Source organism: Lissotriton vulgaris, chromosome 1_1 (genome assembly GCF_964263255.1).
Source record: "Lissotriton vulgaris chromosome 1_1, aLisVul1.2, whole genome shotgun sequence".
Classification (NCBI taxonomy): Eukaryota; Metazoa; Chordata; class Amphibia; order Caudata; family Salamandridae; genus Lissotriton; species Lissotriton vulgaris.
In genome coordinates, this window is record NC_141685.1 from 1,825,609,575 (window position 1) to 1,825,634,986 (window position 25,412).

Below are 25,412 nucleotides of genomic sequence, written 5' to 3' on the forward strand. Positions count from 1 at the left end.
TATACTGAGACATTCTGTTTTGGCTCCGGCTCCTAACACCAGGCCTGACGTTGCCATCAAGATGCCTGCTGTTTCAAGTCCTTTATTGAGTACCCCACCTGATGATCATCTTGATGATACTGAATATACTTACCCCACAGACTTATTGATGCCCGATCTGCAAACTTGTTTGGCAAAAGTCCAGATTTTCATTTGACACTAAATCTACCACATCAAAGACCCCTTCAAAAATTTCTGTTTTTGCTACATGCTTTAAAAAACATTTTTGGATTCCTCCTTGGACCTACATTTGGTTGGTGCTTTTTTCAATTTTTTTGTTCGTGTCAATTGGATTTCTGGTGTATTTTTTCCGTCTTGTAAACGGACACTATGTTGAAGAGAGAATATCTATTCGACACATTAATGGAACATTGGCACCCCACTCCTCATCACACAGATTAAAGAGGGGCCTAGCTTTTGTAAACATTACTGCTTGGTCCGTCTTAGATGGGATTGTATGGGATGCTGTTAGATTTCAAATTCATGGTCCCACAGAGGTTATAAATGTCCTGAATGTCCTAAGGGTTTCTATGGGAAATGTAATTAAACAAAATATACGTTCTGATGATTGGGATGTTCAAGCCGCAGAGGCTTTGTTTTCCGATTTGAAATATTATGCTGCTTTTGATGCTGAGGATTTATATTTAGATTTGGCGAATTATGGTGATTTGTTTTGTTATCAACACTTTGGCAATCACTATCTGCATAAGGCAAACATCAGGAGGAATATGGTTAACTATACACAATGGGAACATTGCCCCGCTCCTGTTGAAGGCAGCCCAAGTTCTCTTTTAAAGAGATTCACCTACTTTACTGATTTTAATCATCAGTCAAATCCCAATGCATTTTATTTTAAAATGACCGAGAAGTCCACTTCCAAAGTTAGACTTACCCACATTAAATTACTCTATCCAAAGTCCTTCCTTGACCAATTGGCTATTGGGGGCTATGAACTGTGGAAAGATACTATTGATCTTAAATCTGTTTGGGGTTCTAAAAGTTGGCAAGTGAAAGGCACTGAGGCTTTGCATCATGCATGTCTCATCCCGAACCATATGTTGTTTTTGAATTCTACTATTTCACAATCCACATGCTTTGGATTGGCTACTACTAAAAAATTAAATGCTCCTTCTTTTACTGAATTGGAAGAATACCCTGGTTGGGATAATAATGCCAGTTTTTCTATTAGAGAATTACAGACCCTGTTGCTGAATTCTACTTTTAACATATCCAGTGTGGATCCTAATGGTTGGTTGTTGTGGCACAAAAGTGCAGATTCTTGCCAACATTGTTTTCTGGGTTTAGCCCAAGGCTACACACAGGTTAGGGTGGATCCCCGTTTTGAGAGTGACCATTCTGTGACTACCTATTCAGTAGGCAAATTATGTCAGAATTGGCTCAAACATTCCACTTTAGCATCTGTTAAGCTTCATTTATCTAAATTGACTGACGATGTTGATCTAAATGATTTTGTCAAGGGCCCTGCTTCCGGCAGATCCAAAAGGTCGATCTATGCTATTTACAACGAAGTTTGGAAACTGTCCCAGATTGAGGCTGCTTCCCGCTTAAGAGCTATAGATCAGGCAAATTTAGAAAAGGTGCTGGCAGTTATAGATAACAGCATTAACACACTTTCTTCCCGCATTTACACTTTAGATAATATTGTTTCATCTGTTGTTGATATTGTGCAAGATGATGTCTCTGTTTTGTACCACGGTCAAAATCGATTGCATTCCATTATGCAATTCGCATGGACTTTGCAAACGTTAAAGGCAGGAAAAGTGCCTTGGCACTACATGAACACATCATCTTTGTTTGCCCCTTTTAATTTGACTGACAAGCAACATTTATGTCTATGAAGGAAGCAACTTTTTCTATGTTACATATTGAAAAGTTAGAACCTTTGCCATTTTCTGTGGCCGAAACAAATTCTGCTGTGTGGCTCGTCCATGGGTTAATAACATTACCTTTTCCTTTGTTCAAATTCGAGGCCTGCATGAAATATTACGCGATCAGCAGATATGAACTTCTGGGAACCGCTTATCTCCATGAAGCTTGGGCGCTTCCTTTTACCTATAGGTGCCTGAGGGAGGGTAAAGAGGTTTATTTGAATGGTGAGGATTGCACAACAACACCAGATCACTCATTAGTGTGTAGGAATATCCAATTGCATGGCTCATGCAACCAAAATGCGCCTAACCTTGCATGTGCTTTGAAAGGCACACCGACGCCTCCTATCATACCAGCATTCACATTACTAGCAAACTGTAGTTATTTACTTTTGAATAATGAGGATTGTTGTGGGATGTTAGCTGGAGTTCCTTACGTGGTTACGGTCTCTGAATGTGTAGTCTGTTGTAAAAACGTAATGTTTCCTCCTCCACATTGGAAGCTGGATGTTTCCATCTGGCCGTCGACTCCGACCTTGAAAGTAGAGTTCAATAAGATGAGTCGCATAAGACCTCTTTTGTCTCAAAAAGAAGTCGCCCTCACATCTGCTCGTGAAATATTTGTCCTTCACGTAGCAAACACCCACACGGAAATGCACGCTTTATTAAATACAGATTTGCCCTTGCATTTCGGTGAATTAATTCACACTATCTTTAATGCTTCCTCCACTACAGGGCTGGCTCACTTTTTTAAAGTTGTTAGTAGTGGCCTTGTGATTTCTTTTCAAACTATATTTGGTGTGTTCCCAGCATTTTTTCATTCAATTTTTTCCAGCCTATTCGGTGGGTTTCCCTTGATGCTAGCTCTGGTTGCAGGCGTACTTCTATTTCTGTGCTTATTTCAAAATGGATGCACGTCCTGTGTTACGAGACGATCACCCACGGCTGTTGCTGCTCCGCAACCGAATGCTTGATTATTATGGAGCGCTGCCTCTTGCTACATTGAGTGCAGCTTATGGATTATCGTTTCGATTTTCCTTTTTCACATGCGTCCAGCCGGTCTTTCATTGCCTGAGCTGCGATTTCGACGGGGCCCTGGATTTGTGTCTCTGCAATACAGTGTCTCCCAAAGCGGATTAAGATCAACTGATGAGCCCCTTAGTTGCTCATGAATTGTTCTGTTCTGGTGGAGGGATTATGGCCTTTGCAGCGATGCATGGAGTAATGGGACGTTGGAATGTTTTTGCAGCGGCGCATGATTTCTTGGCACGCACTTATATTGAAGGAAATCTGAGTTGTCCTCTGATGGTGCTAGAGGCTCCGATTACTGAGGAACATGTATGTTCCTTCCCATTGCTGAATTGGATGGCTGAAATGTTTTCAGATGAAAACAATGACTTCCTGTTGGAGGCTGTTGCGACGTACTTTGCATATACATTGTTAGAGTGAGATGTGTTGTCGCTTCTCACTCTTCCATGGCAGAGGTCACATGTTGGATATCGGATTTTTTTTTTTGTCGTCTTCATTTTTTTGCCTCCAGGCCTATTGGCTTCCCTATCCCCGTTGAGAAAATTCTTGATTTGACGACTCTTTATTATTTGAAGTTTGCTCCCGTTTTTATACTGTGGCAATTTGAACTTGGTTCTGACTCTGGTTTTTGAACTCTGCTTTCCAAATTTGCCCCCTTCTTATCCGTGCTCAGATCAAGGGAGGGTGTCGTGGGGCTGAGCCTTGCATTCACACAGTGTTAAATTGACATGAGCTTATTAGAAGTTTAAACGCCATTTTTCCTTTCTGCTGCCTTTTGCACATGGCACACACTTTATTAAATGCTTAGAGTTTGGTAGAGTGTTTTGCTTCACACGAGAATAACATGTTTTTCTATATTAGTAGACTTGCTTGGTAAGCTTAGTCTGAACAGTGAGTGCAGAGGCCTTCAAGTTTATTTCAACACAGTGGTTGTTGTTCGGACTGATCAGCGCATGTTCTAGACATAACACATAAGCAGCTGTGGCCACCTCTGAGATTGGCGCGTTTTGATAATGCACTGCGTAGGCATGTGACACACACTTGGAGAACATTTGTGTGCTGAGAGCTTGTGCAGAATTTGATGTGATCCATTTCTGCTAAAACCAGAGGTATGAGGCCGCCTATGTAATCCCAAGAGACCTTCTGTAGATATAACATAACCTACTAGCAAGGGAGGGTGAAATATAGGTATATTTTAAACCTGATTCCATTTAGCATTATAACATGTTTTCTCCCTTTGTATTTTAAGGAATAGTAACTATGCTGATAATCTTGTTTCTAATAATATGTCTGCTTGCATTAGCTAAGATGCTGCGCATGAGAACACAGCGTTAGAAATAAATATTTCAAACTTGCACGTGTCTTCTTTTACTCCCTGTTTTGGATTGGTATGAGAGTATAACGAAAGAGTGTTAATGTTTTCCACATTGCCTGAGGTAACCTAAGTCGCATGTTCTGGGTTGTCTAATCATTGGTATTTTGGAAGAGCCAATGTGACACTGATGCTAGTCTGGTAGGGGATTTTTGGTACTAAGGTGAATTTTGGCACACCCTAATTCACTGAGGTCCCAAGTCTCTGTGCACAGTTCTGTGAAGGAGCAGAATCCCTGCAACACATGTCCACTGATGCATTTCCAGATTTACAAGCTTTCATAATCCTGGAAATGGGTCTGAATGCTCGCCACCCCAGGGGTGGCGTAGCGAGGCACACATGCAGAAATGTTTTCATTTCTCCTCGTTTTTTTCCACTTTCAATGCATGCTGCATTCTACAGCATTCTACAGCATGCATTGGAAGACAAAATCACCTCAATTGATTGTTTTTGTGCAGGAAGGTGCCCCTTCCTGCACAAAAACAATCTCCCCACGGCGCAGGGATCCTTCCACCATGGTGCAAGGGTGTCTGCGCTGGCGCATTGCAGCAGTTTGTGCTCCAGCGCAAGGGAAAAGCACAGCGATACAACATATTGTATTATATCCCTACTAGAGGTGCAGATAACCGAACTGGCAGGCTTAACTACCCAAGCTGCAAAGTGGGGGTGATGTATGATCAGCCGCTTCACTGCATACTGCTTAATACGCGATCATTGGCTAAACATAAGTACCAGTTAAAATGCTTGCTGCATGTTTCGATCCAGATCTAGTATTCCTAACCGAAATGTGGACAAATCAGTCCTCGGACCCTGGTTGGAATATTGCTCTCCAGGCAGGTTACTCTGTGGCCAGCCAAAGTAGGTTAGGGAGCAAAGGCGGGGGAATATTTTAATATTTTGTGACCACCTAAAGGTACGTGTAGTGTCTATCTCACATCTACTGGTGGAGGTGATGTGCTTTGTGTTGAAAATCAACAACCACTCTACTCTTCAGGGTATACTTTTCACCTAGTCCCAGAGCCTCCTTCACTCAAGCCCTACAGTCTCTACTGGAATCATGTCTAGAAACAAAATCGCTCATCATCTTTGGTGACTTTAACTATCAGTTAGAACTTAATAACAACTCTGACACTAGTAGGTTACTCGATAATTTAGCAGGCTATGACCTACTTCAAATAGTGTCTGGACCTACACATTCTGCCGGTCATACACTTGATGGCATATTTACTAATAACACTGACATCACGTTGATTAAAACCTTTCTTCTTCCTTGGACTGACCATAAGGTGATATATTTCAATATCAAAACCACTCAACCGAACCTTCCCGTCGCAAATAAATCTGCCAGTTTAAAAATTAGAAGATAGAACAAAGAACAAGGGACGGAATTAGATAAGGCCCCAAATATTTGTCTACCCATAATGGTCATGGATAACAATGATGCAGCTATCCAGTTTGTGAAATGGATAGCTACCGCAGTTAACCAGGAGGTGCCAGAAAAAATCATTAGAGTAAAAAGATCCCAGGCGACTTCGCCATGGTATGGACCTGAGCTTAAAAGCTTGAAAGCCACGTGTAGGAGAGTTGAGCGCATACGGAGATCTGATTATAGTAGGGAGCATAAGTCTGCACACAATTTAGCACTCCAACAATACAAAGAGGCTATTATAAAAGCAAAAATCACCTACTTTACTGAAGAAATGGAGGCAGCTAATAACTCCTCTAAGGAGCTCTTTAAAACCATCCAAGTATTATCCAAACCGCAACAGGTCAGTCTATTTAGGCCAGATCAAGCCTTCTGTGATAAGATGGCGAATTTCTTTCACACTAAGGTCCAACTAATTTATAACGACCTCCTTAATAATGTGCAGATTGCTGCTAATGGTCATGAATTCACATTGGAGAAGACATTGCAGTGCCAGTTAACCACCTTCAGCTCTCTTACTCCAAAGTAAGTGAATAAAATCTTAGTATCAACTAAAACTGGGTTCCTAAGGATCCATGTCCACCGTCCATCTAACCCCCTTCTTAAATCAAGTAATTGAGTCTGGGACCTACTCGTCAGTCTGGAAAAAGCTTGCATCAGACCAATTTTGAAAAAGCCGGCCCTAGACCCCATGGAGGTCAAGAATTATCGACCTATTTCATGCCTGCCAATTGCAGGTAAAATCCTCGAAAGGTCGGTAAACCAGGAGCTAACTAATTATCTAGACTCCAACAATCTGCTTTATTCAAGTCAGCATGGTTTCCGTGTCATTCGACTGAGACTGCGCTGATCATGGCAACTGGGGAGATTCGCATACAGGTGGATGGAGGGTGGTGGACGGGGGGGGAGAGCCATCCTCATCCTCTTAGACCGATTAGCAGCATTTGACACTGTGAATCATACAGTGTTAGTGCGGCGGCTGAAGGCAGTGGGGATTGGGGATACTGCTCTGTCCCTTCTCTCCTCATTTCTGGCTTCTAGGGAACAGACCATACAGTGGGAGAATCTGCAATCCAAATCATTCCTTCTCCCGTGTGGAGTGCTGCAGGGATCTGCACTGTCACCAACTCTGTTTAATATATATGTCACCCCACTCACGATACTCGTCAGAGTACATGGATTCTCTCTGGTCTCGTACGCGGACGACTCACAGATTGTCATCTCTGTATCTAAATAGTCTGAGTCCACTGCTGCTAGCTTCCATGCTTGTCTGACTCACATCATGAGTTAGATGAGTCAAAATTATCTTAAGATCAATATGGATAAAACAGAGGTGATGGAGTTTGGCAATGGTCCATCCCTCTGGAATCAAACCTGGTGGCCAACAGAGGCTGGGGAATGTCCCCTTCCATCCGACAAGGCTAAGAATCTGGGGGTCATCTTTGATGACCAACTTAATTTTGCTGCCCAGATCAACCGTGTAATCTCTTTCTGCTTCTTTTTATTGAAGCTTCTTCTGAAGATTTTCCCCTTCATCCCTCAGGAACTAAGGAAAGCTGTGGTTGTGGCCCTTATTCTCTTGAGGTTAGATTATTGCAATACCCTTTTTATAGGCATTGATAAGGCGCAGAGGGCAAAATTACAATGAATATAAAATACTGCAGCACGTTTATTATTAAATATTCCTAAAGGCCATTCTACCTCTGCTGCCATCAGGTTACTACATTGGCTCCCAATTCAGCAACGGGTGTAATTCCAAGCCCTATGCTTGGTCAATAAGGCCAAGTGGAGGTGGAGGGGCAGCCGACTCCTGGAAATTATTCTCATGGTATACTCCCATGGGAAACCTTATATCCGCAAACACGGGTCTCATCTGTCTCCCCAAAATTCATAGAGCCAGATGAGGAGGCAGGAATCTATCACACTGTGCAGCCAAGCTGTGGAACCAGCTGCCTATCACCATGAGATTACTATCGAATAGGCAGCTTTTTAGGAAACTGCTAAAAACGTGGCTGTTCCCCATAATCTAAGGTCTGGTATAGCTGCTGCAGTCCCTCTATCTAACCTCTCAGCGTCAAGACGCCTCGGCATTCGAGCGCTTTAAAAAATGTATCCTATCCTAAATATGTTGCAGCGCGTGCAGCAAAATGACTTGCCGCATCGCACTCCGTTAACTTTCTCGTAAATCGGAACAAGGGTATTTATATGACTGGGCCTAACTCTGCAGGGTAGTAGAGAATTGTGCACAGGAGCTGACCATTTTGTGTCGCCACATACAGGTTATGGGAGCACCGGCAGCTATTCTCAAGAACAGAGGAGGAGCAGATTACATCACAATTACAGTTTGAGTTTAAAGTGCTTTTTTAAATTATACAGACTACAAAACGTAATTTGCATTAATTACATTGCGCTTCCTGGGAACGGTGGTGATTGAATGGTGGAAATGCAGTGAGAAGATTTGGGCCCTGAGTTTTGTTCTGGAAGTAAGATGTCATAGTGCTAATCTTAGTTGAGGGAGAAGTTGTTGCTGGAGGGAGCAAAATAACAAATTATTGTGTTTTTTTTACCTTCCTGGTTTTGGGTGCAACCAGAATCACTAGATTTGTGCTGTGGGTGGTAGGTACATGGTCAGTTAAGGGCAGTTTTCCTGCGAGGCGGTCAGGAGCGTGTGAAGCACGTTCTGGTACTAGAAGCCAGTCCTGATAGAGTGACTAATGTCGTGAAATGAAGGATTCATTAGGTGGCGTTCAGTGTGGCTTCTGTTCCACCAGTGAGGATAGCACTGCCATCATCAATGTGGGAGAGGACAAGGGCTTGCCCCGTCATGCGGAGGGCGGCACAGGATGAAGGGTTTTACATTGAGTACGAAGCTGATGCTGACCAAGCCGTCTGTAAGTGAGCCCTCCGAGTCAAGGCAGAAGAGAAGTGATTGCATTGATGGAGAGGGTTGCATTTTATTCCCCCAACTTTCTATCTTTCGTCATAATTTGCCATCATTAAAGAGAACGAGTTCTGTTGTCAGAATATGCTCGACAAATATGTTCCTGTAACAGATGTGCTTGGAAGGTTAACACATTTAATTTACTTTTAAAGCATGATATCTCAAGAAAATATTTGTTTGATGATCAATCAATCAATCAATCCATCAAGCATTTATATAGCGCACTACTCACCCGGAGGGTCTCAAGGCGCTAGGGGAGGGGGGGTAAGCTACTGCTCGAACAGCCAGGTCTTGAGCTGCTTCCTGAAGGCAAGGTGGTCCTGGGTCAGGCGGAGGTGGGTCGGGAGGGAGTTCCAAGTCTTGGCGGCCAGGTAGGAGAAGGCCCTTCCTCATGTGGTGGCTCTTCGGATGCGGGGGACGGCGGCGACGGCTTGGCCGGTCGATCGAAGCTGGCGTGTGGGAGCGTAAAAGTTGAGGCGGCTGTTGAGGTATCCTGGGCCTTGGTTGTGTAGGGCTTTGTGTCCGTGGGTGAGGAGACGGAAGGTGATTCTCTTGTTGACCGGGAGCCAGTGCAGATCTCTCAGATGTCCGGAGATGTGGCTGCGACGGGGGATGTCCAGGATGAGTCGTGCTGAGGCATTCTGAATCCGCTGGAGTCTCTTCTGGAGTTTGGCGGTGGTTCCGGCATAGAGGGAGTTGCCGTAGTCCAGTCGGCTGGTGACGAGGGCTTGGGTGACCGTCTTCCTGGTCTCGGTGGGTATCCACCGGAAGATCTTACGTAGCATGCGCAGGATATTGAAGCACGATGAGGAGACGGCGTTGACTTGTCTGGTCATGGAGAGGGAAGAGTCCAGGATGAAGCCCAGGTTGCGTGCGTGGTCTGTTGGTTTGGGTGCGCTGCCCAGGGCGGGGGGCCACCAGGAGTCATCCCAGGTGGAGGGTGAGGATCCCAGGATGAGGACTTCCGTCTTGTCCGAGTTCAGTTTCAGGCGGCTGTTCATCATCCACTTGGCTACTTCTGTCATCCCTGGGATAGCCTGGGACGCTGAAAAATACAGTTTTTGTTTGGTAGGCAGGGGAGAACTGGAACTGTAGTGCGTTAGAGCGAGGGTCTTTACATGTACATTTGTTAGAAAGAAGCTAGGTGAGTGAGGACTGGCTACGGATTATATACAGAACTTATATGATAATGTGTAAAGAATGTAATGCTGACACCACTTATTTTATTGTATTGAGTCAAGAAGACGACTTTTCCTGGAAAAGATGCTAATAGCAGGAAGAAATTAACAACAAAGTCCTTGTCAACTATGGAGAAGTGGTGTTACTGTGCACTTGGGGATGGCTATATTTGATGTTAGGGAAGGGTTCTAAGTGTAAATTGTACTATGCTTTCATTTCAAGAAGTGTTTCAAAATAAAGATGAATTCTCAACTGTAATCATCCAAGGGAGTCTAAAAGCGAGGTGTGGTCCACCTATGTTTCTCATTGAAAGCAACGTCGTCGAGAGAGGATGGAAAGACCAGGAGTTGGTCGGTAAAGGCAATTTCTAAAAATATTTTGGTGTTAGAGTGAAACGTTTAAACCAAGAGTGGAAAGACTCCAAGTTGGTTTTTTACTGTTAAAGAAAAGGGAAGATGGAAAGACCCCATCTATTTTTTAAAGGGAAGGAGGGGTATCTGAACATAGTTATATATTACTTAAAAGGTATGGCATGAGGCAGAGACAGAGAGACCATGAGAATAGCTCCACATAATTAATTTACCGCTACGGATCTGATCCATGGTACCAGCTGTACAGGTAGATAGGATTTTGGAGTAGCGGGTGTGGGCTACAACATAGCATTGTATATGGGTAGCAGTAATTAATGTATTTTCTTTTTGGGTTGGTTCTAGGTGACATCATAAACATACTGAACTTCGCTCTCATTTAAGATATGTATTGGAACCATTTGGTGGAAAACTTACAGAAATACAGATGGGTAAGAGTGAATAACGAATGTGTTCCAGAGCTCTGAGTGAGATCAAATAGACAATGAAACAAAAGGTACAGCTGACTTTGATGAGCCGTGTCAAAGCCCTTAAAACCCTGTCAGAGCAACCTGGAATTATTATTTTTTTTAAACCAGCTTTATTGCACTTTATTAGAAATACAAACAATGGTTGGTGCAGGACCAACCGCACCCCGACCAAAAATTTCTGATCGCCGCCAAGCATGTAGTGCCTTGTAGATTGATCACCAAGAATACATTGTCACCAAGGTGAGGGTGGCATAGAGAAAAGTCACTGGTTGTAGGTCGGTGCAGGGATGTGGACGAGACCAGCCCTCTGGCCAACTCCTTCTCATTAAGGGTCCTGCCAAACATGCCCCCAAACGTATCCCTAAGCATCTACAGTGAGACCTAGGACTGCTCCATAAAAGATCCGGCTAGCAAACTGATCAGCCTGTGGCCATCCGCTAGGGTGTGTATGGTTTGAAGGAGTAGATGAGTAGCAGGCTCTTCACCCTGGATTCCCCAAAGGTCACAAAGCATACCAGTTAGTGCTGCATATAGCAGAAAATGGCCCTTGTGAAAGGCCATTGGTCCATAAGGGCTGCAAAGCCATTGGATGGATGAGCTGCAACGTTCTGCCAAGGCAATTGAGGGCCACCTGAAGTAGGCATCGGGATTTTGGCTGAGGTCGGGTACTGGGGAGCATCAACTGTAGCAATTACTTCTGAAATACAGGGGTGTCAACCGTGCCCATGTCTGCCAAATAGCGCCCACTAGCCAGTATGAAAGCCATTGTAGTTGGGCTGCTAAGAAATTATATTCAAAATTTGATGCTCCAAGGCCTCCCATGTTGGGACGGAGTTGTAATTTTGGGGGAGCAATTCATCTGCGCGCAGTATGCCATATGAGGTCTCCTGAGCGGGCGTTTGAGCTCCAGAAGAATGCACTGGGGAGTATAATTGGGAGGTTCGCGAAGCAATGTAGAATATGGAGGAGCATAATCATCTTAGAGATCGCTATCCAGCCCATCACAAACAGTAGGAGGAACCTACAAAATGTCACCTGGGAGCAAAGGGCCACTACATCTGTCAACAAATTAGCTTCTAGTATGTCTGGAATTAAGTGGAATATTTGGATACTCAGGTATCTGAAGGAAGTGGTTTACCAGCAGACCAGACCCTCCCCCAGGTCAATGTGTACTGGTCGCGTCGCTGGGGGTAGGGGGAACACAGTATTCATGTCAGCTGACCAGTAGACCTAAACATGGAATCCCATTATGACATAACAACAATGAGAAGCACTGTTGATAAATCATAGCAGTAAATAAGCAGTTTTGTTATTTGGCATTCACACTACCGATTGCCTGAGAACCATACATAGCACATAGAATTTTAAATGGGTAACTGTGAGTTACGGAAATGTTTTTCACTGAGGGCTTATGAGTGACATCAAGTTGTCTATGAACATCCCGTAGATCACTTTCCCGTTACTCAAGTTACCCATCTATAATTTTATGTTATCTAAGCCCTCCCACCACAAATAATCTGCCACTGCTTATAACTGCTAGACTGAGGCAAAAAGTAATGGATGAGCCATACATAACATGGCCTCTCCTCCCAGCCCCAAAAGGGGAAAATAAATACTTTACTTGTCATCCTTAACCAACTCAGACTACCTTCCCTGCCTTCCTTCCCCTTCTGCCAGCTGTGCTTTCTACTTTCAGTCATAGAGAGAATGAGCCCTGTACTGATAGGGTCTCAGAGAGCCTGTCTCCTGGCCTGGAATCCGTTATAGTGTACCATCAGTGGGTAACAAGTTTTGTTATCAAGTGTTGCTATGTCATAGCAGTGAATTACCACATTTGGAATCTGTTGTAAAAGACAGAGGCTTCCTATGGAGGCCATGCATAGCATGTCGAATGATAGATGGGTAACAACTTCAGCAGTGCATAACTATATTTAGTCCAGTATGCAAGATACTGGTGCTCAGTGGGAGACACACATAACACATTGAATTATAGATGAGACTGTCAATAATACAGAGGGATTCCGAATGACATCAAAGATACAACAAGAGCAAAGCTTGAGTTGCTCGGATTCCCAAGGTCTAAAACGTTCCCTTTATTGACAAATATTAATTTACAATATCCAGCCATACCCATCCAATGGATCAGTGGTTCAATGGCTGTGAATAGATAATGAACATTGTTACATCACTGCAGTAGAAAGCTAGTTTTATTTTCCACTGCTGTGACTAAATTGGTGCGAATACCAGCATTTAGAAACGTCTGTACATTAAAGTGGAAGAATAGGTGACCTATTTCTAACAAGCCCATTATTGGTTTTAAACATAGTTATATCTTGATGATTTTAAACATATCATAAATAATATGTTGCCACGCTGCCTACAGTAACAATAGTTATAATTAATACAACATAATGTAAATTAGAATAACTTTATATTCTTATCATATGGTTCTGAACCCAATTACAACCTATTAATAGGGCATATTTGTAATAGAGATCATATACTAAACAGTACAAAATATTAGGGAGCACTAGCTGCGTCCCCCATTTTCTAATTCAATAGTTTGTGTGCTACACAAATTTACAAGCAGCATTTAGATAGACATACTACTGAAAGCTAAAAGGGATCTCAGGGTTAATTCATTACAGCTTTTGTTATCTGTTTAAAAGATGTAACAGCTGAGAACAATTATTAACTGACACAGAAAGTACATTAAAAAGCATAAATAAGATTTCATTTTCAATGTCTGTAGACAGAGGTGTTCAGTTTAGCTTGCTGTCTACTAGTCGTTCAGTTCAGAAGGTGCTACAGTTTAACTCCTCAATTTCTCTCCTCCATCGACCCATCTACCCATGAATACTCAACAATGTAATAGATCACTCTCTAAGGCTTCCACAATTAATCCTGAAAAATGTGAAGTTCAGTCTTTTGTTATGTTTGTTGCTTTTCTGAAACGATTATCGTATTTGAATTTAGAAAGTCATTTGTCCACACTTTTGGGTCTGGGGGATTATGAACCAATTAATAAATGTAAGATGTGTTTCATTACACTTACCTGGAACTCCTGAACATATGTCAAGAAGAAGGTAACAAATCCAAAGGCCACGATCCACTCACAGACTGCACTGGTCATATGGACTTTGTAATGCTAATAGAGATGAAAATAAAATACATTACCTGACCTGATACTTCCAATGAGGCATGCTAAAAATATATTCATAATTATACCTTCAAAACAGATATATTTTTGCAGTGTAACAAATTATTCTGCCGCTTTAACTAGTTTCTAATTTATGGTGTAGGGTGGATAGAGATGTCCCAACATACGATCTATATTACCAATTTCAGTCTCAGTGTTGAACTGAAAAATTAGCACTAAGTTCTTTTTCTTTTACACATTAAGCATGTGGTTCCTACAGCACTATACAAATGTCTATTTCAGCTGCCACAATTCGTGGGTACCAGCATATCGCATGCAGAATATCGTTTGACATAAACATCATGTCCCACATATGGGCCGGTTTACTAATGCTCTGCATTGGGTTTGCGCACATATGTAACATGCAAAGTTTCAGGTTGGGATTTACTATCCAACGTAATCAGGATTTGTTTGGCTAGTCTCTCAAAGTAATGCAATGTTGCCCTTTTGCTGCTTTGCATTACTGTGCCTGCAAGCAACCACTCTGGGGTTTTGACACAAGTCCTTATCTACTAACAATCGTAGACAGGGAATTGTGCCAAAATTCGACACCTTCTTGAGGCAGGCGCAATGAGGAGAAATCTTTTCATTGCTCGTTGTGCACTATGGCACAGGGGTCTGTGTGTGGCGCATGCCATGGTACCAAGACAGAAAAAGAGAAAAACAGTGCCACATCTTAGTAGATACGGTGCTGTTCTGCTCTCTACCTTTCAGGCAACTCAGCCCAGCAACTTTAGATGTTGTGCTGCATTACCTTTTGGTAAATTTGGGCCAAGGTGTTGAAAACTGTTGTCCCATTTGCGTTAATAATAGAAAATCTACATCCAATGGGCCAATTTTTTGTAAACCGCATTTAAGATGTCATATTCTGACATACAAACCCCCTAATGGCAGGTAAGGTTAGAGAAGCAAAGCCTTTCCTAGTGAGGCCTCAGATTTCGACTTTCAGGTTTTTGCAAATAGTCTTCAACTCTTTCACAGTGTAGGATTCCAACCTTTTATCCTCAAAAGCTACCTCTAGGGCTGCAATTGATGATGCTCTTGCATCAGGCATGATTCCATAGAAACTTCAAGCTCAACCAAATGGAAAGACAAAATAAACCAAAAGAAAACAGTATGTGGTACGTAGTGGTCTGCGATATGGTAGCAGTGTACACCAATCGCTGTAGGTCAAATGCAAATGCGAATCCTATCCTCACCTCTGATAACCAACGTTTAAGATGGGGGTCTCTAGTTGCAAAGGTATGCACCTCGACCAAGTAGGGACCTTTCCTTCTAGTAATGTAAGGGGGCTACACTTCTAAAATAACCCCTGCTCACCCCCTTGGTAGCTTGACACGAGCAGTCAGGCTTATCTCAGAGGAAATGTGCAAAGCATTTGCACATAACCCACAGTAATACAGTGAAAACCCTACAAAAGGACAGCCACACCAGTTTTAGAAAAAGAGCCAATATTTATCTGTGTAAAATAAGACCAAAAAGATAAACATACAGTAATCAAAATACGTATACTGCAAAAAACAGACTTAAAATACAGTTCCTTGAAGACGATAGGTCCGTCCGGGGCTATCAGGGCGTTGTGAATAAACAAATCGAACAGTTCAGGCTGACGGCGGCATGGCGGGCCAGATGTGGTTTAGGAAACACCCGCAAACAGTTCCAAAGAAGCAGCATCATGGGTTCAGGAGGTCAGTGAGGGAGTCGTCGGGCCCTTGAAGTCACAAGCATTGCAGATCGAACTCCGTGAGGTTGAAGTCAGGAGCGCCGGTGTCAGCAGGCAAGGTGGGGCATGCTCGTCGCAGTGCTCACAGGTCACGGTGCAAGCAGCAGCATGTTCGTTGCTGAAGCCCTGTCGTCAGTAGACGATCTGGAGTCGATGCTACCTGCATCGGTGAGCCAAAGCTGCAGTGTGGGATAGGGCGGTGGTTCAACGTATGATAGGTGCCCCCATGCCATGGTGCAGGCAGCGGCGTCGATGTCGGTTGCGGAGCAGCAGCATCAGGGATACCAGGACGGCGATGTGAAGCGAGGCTCGCAAAGTGGGGTGCCCTCAGGTCATGGTGCAAGCAGTGGCTCAGTGGCGGCTTCGGTGAGATCAGGGTTGCAGTGCAAAGTGAGGTGGTGCTCTATGCAGTGACAGCAGGTCGTGGAGCCGGCAGCTGCATCATCGATGGCGTTGGGTTGCTTTTTCTTCTGTTGCAGCTTAAAACTCACAGTTCCAAGTGCTTGTATTAGATGACCCTGAAGTCTTTGCTGTTCCTGAGACTTCCTGAACAGAGGGCAAACTCTAACTCAAATCTTTGGAGAAACTCAGGAAAATAAGTTGCAGAAAGTCCAGTACAGTCCTTTCACTGCCCAAAACAGAATCAGCCACTGCAGACCAACACAGCAAAGCATACAGCAAAGTGGTGGTTCTTCCTCACCGCTTTCCAACCTCTTCTTCTTGGCAGGTTCCTTAGTCCAAATGCGTTCTAAAGTTCTGGGGTTGGAGGCGTGGCCAATATGGCAGCCTGACAAGACGGGCTTCACCCGACTCCCCGGCCCTGAACCCCGTAATGATCCTTTACTAGCCGGCAAAATCCCTGAAACTGCAGATATCCCGGTCCGCTGGGCTGTGCTTCGAGGCGGGGCACCTCTGGCCAACTCGCGACCACCGGAGCCTTGTACCCTGCTGCAGAAGAATGGTGCAATGGCGGCGCTGAGCTGAAGATGCCCGATGCCGCCCCCAAACGGCCGGTGCCCAGCCAAACACTGACGGAGAACTGCAGATCACGGCGCTGCACGGTCCGGGCCCCGGCATGTTCGGGCGGGCCCCAATGCGCAAGCTGTGACGCCGGGAGCCCCAGATACCTCCGGTGAGCCACCGCCAAAATTGAGGCCCCGGCTTCGGGCCTGGTCCAGGCGAAAGAGGGGGCCTGCCTGTAGCTGTGCTCCTGGGAGGGAGCTCCCCGCCGCGAGCCCTGGTGTGAATGTCCGCTCTGAAGAGGAGTGGCTGACCCCCATCACCTGCTGCCCGCCTCGGAAGTCGCTTACGAGGGGCGGAGGCTTGCATGTGCGACGTGGGCTGTCGCCAAACTTGAGGCCCTGGCTCCGGAAGAAAGAGGAGGTCTACCCAAGGCCATCTAACTCTGGTGAGCTATCGCTGAAATAGAGGCCCTGGCTCCGGGCCTGGTCCGGGTGGAGGAGAGGATCTGCCTGCGGCTGTGGTCCCGGGGGGGGGCTCCCTGCCGCGACCCAGAAACACTCTCCAGCATTGATGCGGTGTAGCTGATCCCCAAGCCCTGCTGCTTACTTTGGGGGACGACCGAGATGGACAACGGCCTGCACATACGACGGGAGGTGTCACTGGGCACGAGGTCCTGGCTTCGGGCCTAGTCTGGGAGGAGGAGGAGTGCTACCTACGGCCTGGACACCGGGGGGGGTTCTCTCTCACAGGCCCCGCAGCACATGCACACCTGGACACGGGGTAACTGACCCCCATTGCCTGACAGCTGATTGGGGGACCGGCACTGCCCTGGTTTTGGGCATGAAGAAACCCGGATACCACCGGATAGGAAGAGGCCCACAGAGATCTGGGGGTCCGCCTCGAGCACGCGGCTCTGTCGGTGGTCTGGAGCCCCATCTTGTCTAGCTGCGGAACTCACAACTGGGAGGTGAGAAAGACCCCGGGGTCCAGAGGGGCCCGACCTCGAGCCTTTCACCGGGCAGACCGAGAACAAATGGGAGAGCCCCAAGTGAGGCGACTCCTGGGGGGAATGCCTGTCTCCCTAGCCTGATCTGGCCGCCGCTGGGGAGCTACACCACCTTGGAAGTGCTCATCCACCGCATCACATCTAATTGACGACACTGATCCCCCAGCCTTCTGGAGACGGCAGGACAGTGGCGGTATTGCCAACGCAGGGCGCAGGGGAAAGCGCACTATCACCGACATGCTAAATAAGGGCGCCCCAAAGGGGGAGAAAAGCCAGCTGCCTCCCTCACCCACAACACCCGCCAACAACCCGCGACAGGATGACGAAGGGGCACCCATCACTAAAGCCTTCCTGAAAACACTTTTCAACACCCGGAGGGACGACTTCCAGGCCCTGAAACAGGATTTGGCTGTGGAACAAGGTGAGCTCCACCGGGATGTAGACGGTCTGGGGGAACGCGTGGCCATGATGGAGGAAGCGGACCTAACTCGCAGTATGGTGGTGGAACAACTGCAACAAGAAATCCTCCGCCTCCAGGAGCAACAAGTGGACCTCCAGGCTCACTCAGAGGACCTTGAAAACCGCTCCCGGAGAAACAACATACGGGTCAGGGGAGTGCCACTGAAAGCAGAAGGGAACAGCGTCACTTGTTATCTGCAGGAGCTGTTCAGAGAGGTCCTTGGGGAACCCGCTGAGTTTGACATTCGCATTGACCGCGCACATAGGGTTGGCTTAGCGCGGCGTGCGCCCGTCCCCCCTCCAGACCTCCTAGCCTTCCTTCCGGACTTCCCCTTGAACAAATTTTGAAGGAGGCCCGTCAGAAACAACCTCTTCACTTCCGGGGCAACCCCATAGCCCTCTTTCAGGACCTCTCAGCCATCACATTGCAGAAGAGGAGAGCCTTCAAGGTGGCCACAACCTTTTTGCGAGACAACGGGTGCCCTACTCTTGGGGCCACCCATTTAGCTTCATTTTCAAATGGAAAGGGGCATTGCACCAACTCCGATCGCTTCGAGACACATGCGCTATGCTGGGTATCGACTTAGCGGAGGATGAGTGATCCAGGGAGGCCTGTCGGCAACGGTCACAGGAAGGGCCCGCACAGCAATCCCGAAACGGATGGCAACAGGTACGGCAGCGACACTCTTCTAAAACAGTCCTTAAACCTGACCCGACGACTATGGCCCAGGAACAGGCTGCGGCTGTCCAGGCGGTGGTCAGAGACCCTGCGGCCCCACCTTGAGACGCTATGGACAAGGGATTTGCCTTCATAACATTGTCTTGAGCGGGGGGAAGGGCGGGGAAGCCACTGGGACTGCCACTGCCACGTTCTCCTCCACACTGAAACTCTACGGGCCTGAACTGTGTTCCGATAGGCCCGAGACTATGGTTTGCATTTGGGGTTTCCCAGTTGGGGTTCAGGGGGGTCGGGGGTCGGGGGAGGGTTGGTTGGGGTTGGGGCCGGGGGTTGGCGGGTTGGAAGGGTTGGGAACGGAGGAGGGTGGAGTTCGAATGGGAGGGGGTGCGGGGTGGGGGGTCCTCAGTTGGGGTTGGGTTCGGGGCAGCGAGAGGGGCTGAGGATGGGAACCAGTGTGCTGGGGGGGTTACAAGAGATGGATCAACTGCCTTCCACTTTCGTCTTACATTGTGGCGTTTTTCTCCATATACAGCGCTCTTTATCCACTTGACCCGAGATGACTAATTCAGTTTTTAAGGTTTTAACTCTTAATGTGAAGGGCTTAAACAATCCCATTAAGCACAGGGCAGTAATTTCATACCTGGAAAACTCAGGGGCAGAGATCTGCTTACTCCAAGAGACTTGCGAAGGATTGGCATAGGATGCGCTCCTGCGCTTTCCCCCAGCAGTTTTTCTCCTCACTCCAGGTGAAACGAGCAGGAGTAGCCATTTTAGTGTCTAAGCGGTTTCAGGGGCGGGTGGGGGATAAACTGGGGGAGATCAAAGGCAGGCTCCTCGCCCATAGCTTCTCGATAGGCAGCCAACAGCTGACAATTGGTTCCCTGTATGCCCCGAACACAGGACGGGAAACTTTTCTGAAAGGCGCCATTTCCGAAACACTTCAGTCCCCTAACTCTCTCCTGCTCCTGGGGGGGGGGGGGGGATCTTAATCTGGTGATGGACACTAACATGGATAGATCTGGACATTGGTACGGAGACACAGGCAACCTCTCAACCCCCGGATAAGGCTTGGCTGAGCGATCAGGGTCTGGTGGACCTCTGGAGGGCCAAACACACAGGGGCGTCCCAATTCACCTATTACTCACATGTGCACCACACCTATATAAGGCTTGATCACTTCCTCGGCTCCTCGGATTTAACCACTAGCCTCACAGACATTGGTATTGTCCCAGCAGCTATCTCCAACGTGATGCCGTTGAGCTACTACTTGCGATTCCCAAACCTAGCCGCCCCCCGGGGAGATGGCGGCTGCGTGAAACTCTCCTGCACCGTCCAGAGGTCACCAAGCAACTCCACAAGTGCATCACTGATAACTTAGCCATTAACGACTCCCCCGAGACGCCGGCCTCGGCCCTGTTGGGGGCCCTGAAATCGGTAGCCCGAGGTGAACTCATCGCGATAGCGGTGGCGGAGGCTAAAGAACGCAAGGCGAAAAGAGAGAACCTCACTTCCCAAGTTTCTGAATTCGAGAGGGTTCACAGTCGTACCAGGGCTCCACGGGTGTGAAAGCAACTGAAAGCTGCTAGGGCCCTATTGGCCAGCCTAGATACGGACAGGGCAGAGTTTGCTGCTCTCCGCCTTCGCCACACGTACTATGTTGGGGGAAACAGGAATGGTCGCCTACTAGCCAGCGCGCTGAAAGCTAAAACCCAGCGCTCGAAAATCTTAAACCTCAAAGATGGGCACGGCGTTGAAATCGAAAGGGAGGCACAGGTCGCGGAGGCGTTTCGGGACTTTTACGCCTCGCTATACCAAGCCGACACCCTTTCGAACACGGCCATTGATTCCTTCCTGGAGACTGCGGAGATCACTGCGCTCTCTCCGACGAGTGTTGAAACCTTAGAGGCCCCCATTCGTTTGGATGAGGTGGTGGCAGCTATATCCCGCCTATGCCCCCTCAAGTCCCCAGGACCTGATGGCTTATCAGCCGAATTTTATAAAACCTTCTGCTCGCTGCTTGCTCCTGTTCTCACTCGGCTTTTCAACTCCTTCGGTGGCCCGGGCTCCATCCCTCCGGACATGTTGGAGGCTGAAGTCGTAGTGCTGCCCAAATCGGGCAAGGATCCTTCACAATGCGCGGCGTTTCGCCCTATCTCCCTTCTCAATTTGGACCTGAAGCTTTTTATGGGTATACTAGCTGCGCGCCTTGGTCCTTGTCTGCCTGGGATCCTGGAGACCGACCAATCGGTCTTTGTCCTGAGCCGCCAGTGTAGTGACAACACTAAGCGGAACCTTCACCTGGCCGACAAAGGCCACTTCCAACAATCGGACTTAGCCCTGCTGGCCATCGATGCTGAAAAAGCGTTCGACCGGGTGGACTGGACCTTCCTACAGCGGGTTCTAGCCCGCTTCCCGATCGGGAACCGCTTCCAATCTTGGATCTCAAGCTGTCATCACCATCCTCAAGCGCGGGTTCACCTGGGCGGTTTACGCTCGAGCCCCTTCGAGATCCAGCGGGGCACGAGGCAAGGGTGCCCACTCTCGCCTCTTTTATTTGCTCTGTATGTTGAGCTCCTAGCGCAAAGGATCCGTGACAACCCTAACATCCATGGCATTACTTTTGGCAGGGAACCTCACACGATCGGCCTATACGTCGATGACATCATAGCTGCTCTTGACCGCCCGGAACACTCAATTCCTGCATTTCTGTAGGAAATAGAGTCCTTCGGCGACATATCCGGCTTAAAAATAAACAGGGGGAAATCACTGATACTGCCCCTGGGCAGAAATGCCCACTCCCTCGCTGGCGCACCGGAGTATGGAAGACGCCTACAGACATATACGCAACTCCCATACCTGGGTATTGCCCTCACTTCATCCACGAACTCGACGGTCGCCCTCAACTACGAGACTCTCACGTCACAGATTCGAGCCGACCTCACGAGATGGTCCAAACAGCCACTCTCCCTGTTAGGGCGAGTTGCGGCAGTGAAGGTGTCAGCCCTGCCTAAGATATGGTATATCTTTCAAACCATTCCAGGACTGCCCCCGGCTGGCGCTATCGCAATCCTACAGGCGGCCCTTTAATACTTCATTTGAGGGGGGGAAACGACCGCGCTTACACAAATAGTTGGCATTTCGGGGCATAGATGAGGGAGATCTTGGGATCCCCAACCTCCAGCAATATTTCCAGGCCTCCCAACTCTGCTATTTGGTGGAGTGGTACAGGCCGGAATCTGAAAAACGATGGTTGTTTCAAGATAGGGCGATGGCTCAGACATCCCTTTTGAAGATTCTGTTCCTTCTCCGGCATAACAGACCGCGGTACCTCCAGAGGTCTCCCATCACCCGTACCATCATGCATGTCTGGGACACGGTTGCCGTGAAGAGAGGCCTGACGACCTTCCCTCCCTGCTCACTCCCCTCCTAGACAACCCGGAGTTCCCACCGGGCACTGACCCCCGCACCTTCTCACAGTGGCGCGGTACGAGTTGACGATCGGCGGGTCATCTTTTTGATCTGCAGGGCTTTATTTCCCTCTCTGATCTATCACAGGGATATGATGTTGTCTCCCCTCACCTTTTCCAATACTTTCAAATCTGCCACTGGCTCACGCACCCGGACTACGCCTCCTCAGTTGGCAGACGTATGACAGAGTTCGAGAGGTGGCTAGTGACGAAGGAATCAGACAAACATCTCATCTCGGAACTCTACAAAATGCTCACACCCCCCACACTGCATCAGGTCGAGCGGCGGGACAGGGGCGCTGGGAGGCGGAGCTAGGGAAGACCCTGACAAAACGGGAACGGAGCTACATATATTATAGAGCCTCCCACACCACACGCAACACCGCAGGCAGGGAGGCAGTAGTGAAACTGGCCCTTTACTGGCACCTCAACCCTGTTCGGCTCAACAAAGGGAATCCAACTCGCAGCGCGCTCTGCTGGAGAGGGTGCGGGGAACGGGGCACCATGACTCATCTCCTCTGGAAATGTCGAGAAGTTAGGGACTATTGGAGAGCGGTCTTGGATGATATGGACAGTACATTTGACACTGAAATCCCGTGATTCCCAGCTTACACCATACTAGGCCTTCCCAATGCACTTACCTTCCCCCTGAAATCAATGCAGGGTTGTCAGATGGGGATCGCTATGCAGGCTGCATCACAACACATTTTGTCACATGAAGGGATGCACTAAACATAATAATGGCACCTTGGCGAATGTCTTACTGGTATGGCACATTGGTTGGGGCGGGGGGGGGGGGGGTTGGGGCGGGAAGGGGGTTTTTTGTTTCTGTTTCTAAAGTTTTGCTTCTCTACCAGGCACAGCAATTGCAGTTTTTGCATGGTACCTATGACTGGGCACATGTATCTTGCTTACAGTTTGATTTGTGGAGAAGACTTGCATGTCTGTCTCGACCGCTTTATATATATGATGCCTTTCTATTGCAACGCATTGCCTGTCTTTACTTTTGAAATCAATAAAACAAATTTAAATTTAAAGTTCTGGGGTTGGGGCCCAATATTTTTACTACTTTTCCCTTTGAAGTTTTAGGCAGAAAGTCTCTGAGTTCAGTAAAAAACAGTTCTGTCCGCCCTGGTCCAGCTTCATTACAGGAGGTGGAGACAGCACAGTGCACAGCACACACAGCTTATTCAGGTGCTAGTGAAAAATTCCTCCCACTACTCTAAATGCAGTAAGTTCTATTCATCCTGGCTATGAGTCACACAGGAAAGGCAGGACACACCTCAATCCCACTTGTGACTGTATTGTGTGAATGCACATGGCTCCTGTCACTCCAAAACTAGACAGTGAGTACACGGACAGGCAGAGGCACACAGGACGGTTCAGTAAAAAAATGCCTACTTTCTAAAAGTGGCTTTTTCAAACACACAATTTAAAAACCACCTTCACTAAAAGGTGTGTTATTATATTCTGAGTTTATAGTGCCTTAGCTCCATTTCTCTATCTTGTCCCAGTGGAAAGTTACACTTGTAAGATATTACAAGGCGGCTCCCATGTTAACCTATGGGAAAGACAGCCTTTCAATAGTGAAAAACGGAATTGGCAGTATTTAAATATCAGGACATGTAAAAAGCACTACTATATGTCCTACGTTTCACATACACTACACCCTGCCACAGGGCTACCTTGGGCCTCCCTTAGGGGTGACTTACATGTTAGAAAAGTTTAGGGCCTGCCAAGTGGGTGCACTGGCTAGGTCAACATGGCAGTACAAAAAGCACACAGACACAGGAGTGGCAGGTCTGAGACACCTTTGAAAGGCTACTTGTGTGGGTGGCACAACCAGTGCTGCAGGAGCACTAGTATTTCAAAAGACAGTGGTCCCTAGTAGTTCAGGGATTAGGCAGAATTGATGGACATACACTCAATAGTCAGTATGACCTTTGTCCAGCAGGACAGGTTTTTATTTTAAGAGATATGGAAAACATAAAAGGATTTTTTACAAGGTGGGTACAACCAGTAACCCACAGGGGACAAGACAAAACAGGGGGGTAAACTTGACGCAACAAAGGCGGTCTGTGCTAGTATCTCAGTGAACAGACAATGGTAAAGTACAAAGCATCATTGTGAACAATTTTCTATTTGTAGGGTACATATGATGCTACTATGTCGACGGCGTTTCGATGCCTACACACAGATACATGGCATCATCTTCAGGACAAAGAATTAATTTGTTTGTCTTGAAAGCATAACAGTTTTTTGGGGCCAATATTGTGGTCCACAAAGTAGTCTGTTAAGCAGTACCTATGCTTTTGGATTCAAAGCAAGTAAGGAAATTGAAGGGTTTAGGAGCACAATAGTATCCAAACCAGGGCAAGGGAGCCTCTAAATACGAGACCGGACCAATCGTGTCTCATTCCTGGTTTGGCTGCTCCTTGTCCATGCAGGATACAAAATGGCGGGATTCTTTGTCCTGAAGATGATGCCATGTATCTGTGTGTAGGCATCGAAACGCCGTCGACATAGTAGCATCATATGTACCCTACAAATAGAAAATTGTTCACAATGATGCTTTGTACTTTACCATTGTCTGTTCACTGAGATACTAGCACAGACCGCCTTTGTTGCGTCAAGTTTACCCCCCTGTTTTGTCTTGTCCCCTGTGGGTTACTGGTTGTACCCACCTTGTAAAAAATCCTTTTATGTTTTCCATATCTCTTAAAATAAAAACCTGTCCTGCTGGACAAAGGTCATACTGACTATTGAGTGTATGTCCATCAATTCTGCCTAATCCCTGAACTACTAGGGACCACTGTCTTTTGAAATACGTAACTGCCCAAGGTCCCTAGTGATATTCCTTTGGGTCTCCCTTGTTCTTTGAAAAAAATGCAGGAGCACTAGTAGCATTTAATTTAAAGTCCCTGGGCACGCAAGGGGGCCGATTCCGATCCGGTAAAAAGCACTCCGAATAGCCGTTCGGAGCGTTTTTCCTGTACGAATTGTACCCTGCAACGCCCCCCATACGTACGACGAAGTACGACGCGTACCCCCCATGATCGTACCCCTGCGATCATGGGAGATACGCACCATACTGTGTATATATATATGATTGTGCGCTTTTCCATACGAATCGCCCTTACCTGACGTGGACCGTACGACTCGCGTCCTGATACACCGGTCTGGATCGTACGCGTTGGGTCGTA

The 25,412-nt window shown here is 47.0% G+C and overlaps 1 protein-coding gene across 2 annotated transcripts in view; it reads right to left on the reverse strand.

Annotated features, from left to right (window-relative positions):
* Nucleotides 1-25,412, reverse strand: part of DRAM1 (DNA damage regulated autophagy modulator 1) — a 303,166-nt gene that overhangs the window by 11,050 nt on the left and 266,704 nt on the right. For both annotated transcript variants that reach the window (XM_086919254.1, XM_086919262.1), the window contains one exon: nucleotides 13,769-13,861. In XM_086919254.1, coding sequence (XP_086775380.1) covers nucleotides 13,769-13,861 — 93 coding nt within the window. The remainder of the gene's footprint in view (nucleotides 1-13,768; nucleotides 13,862-25,412) is intronic.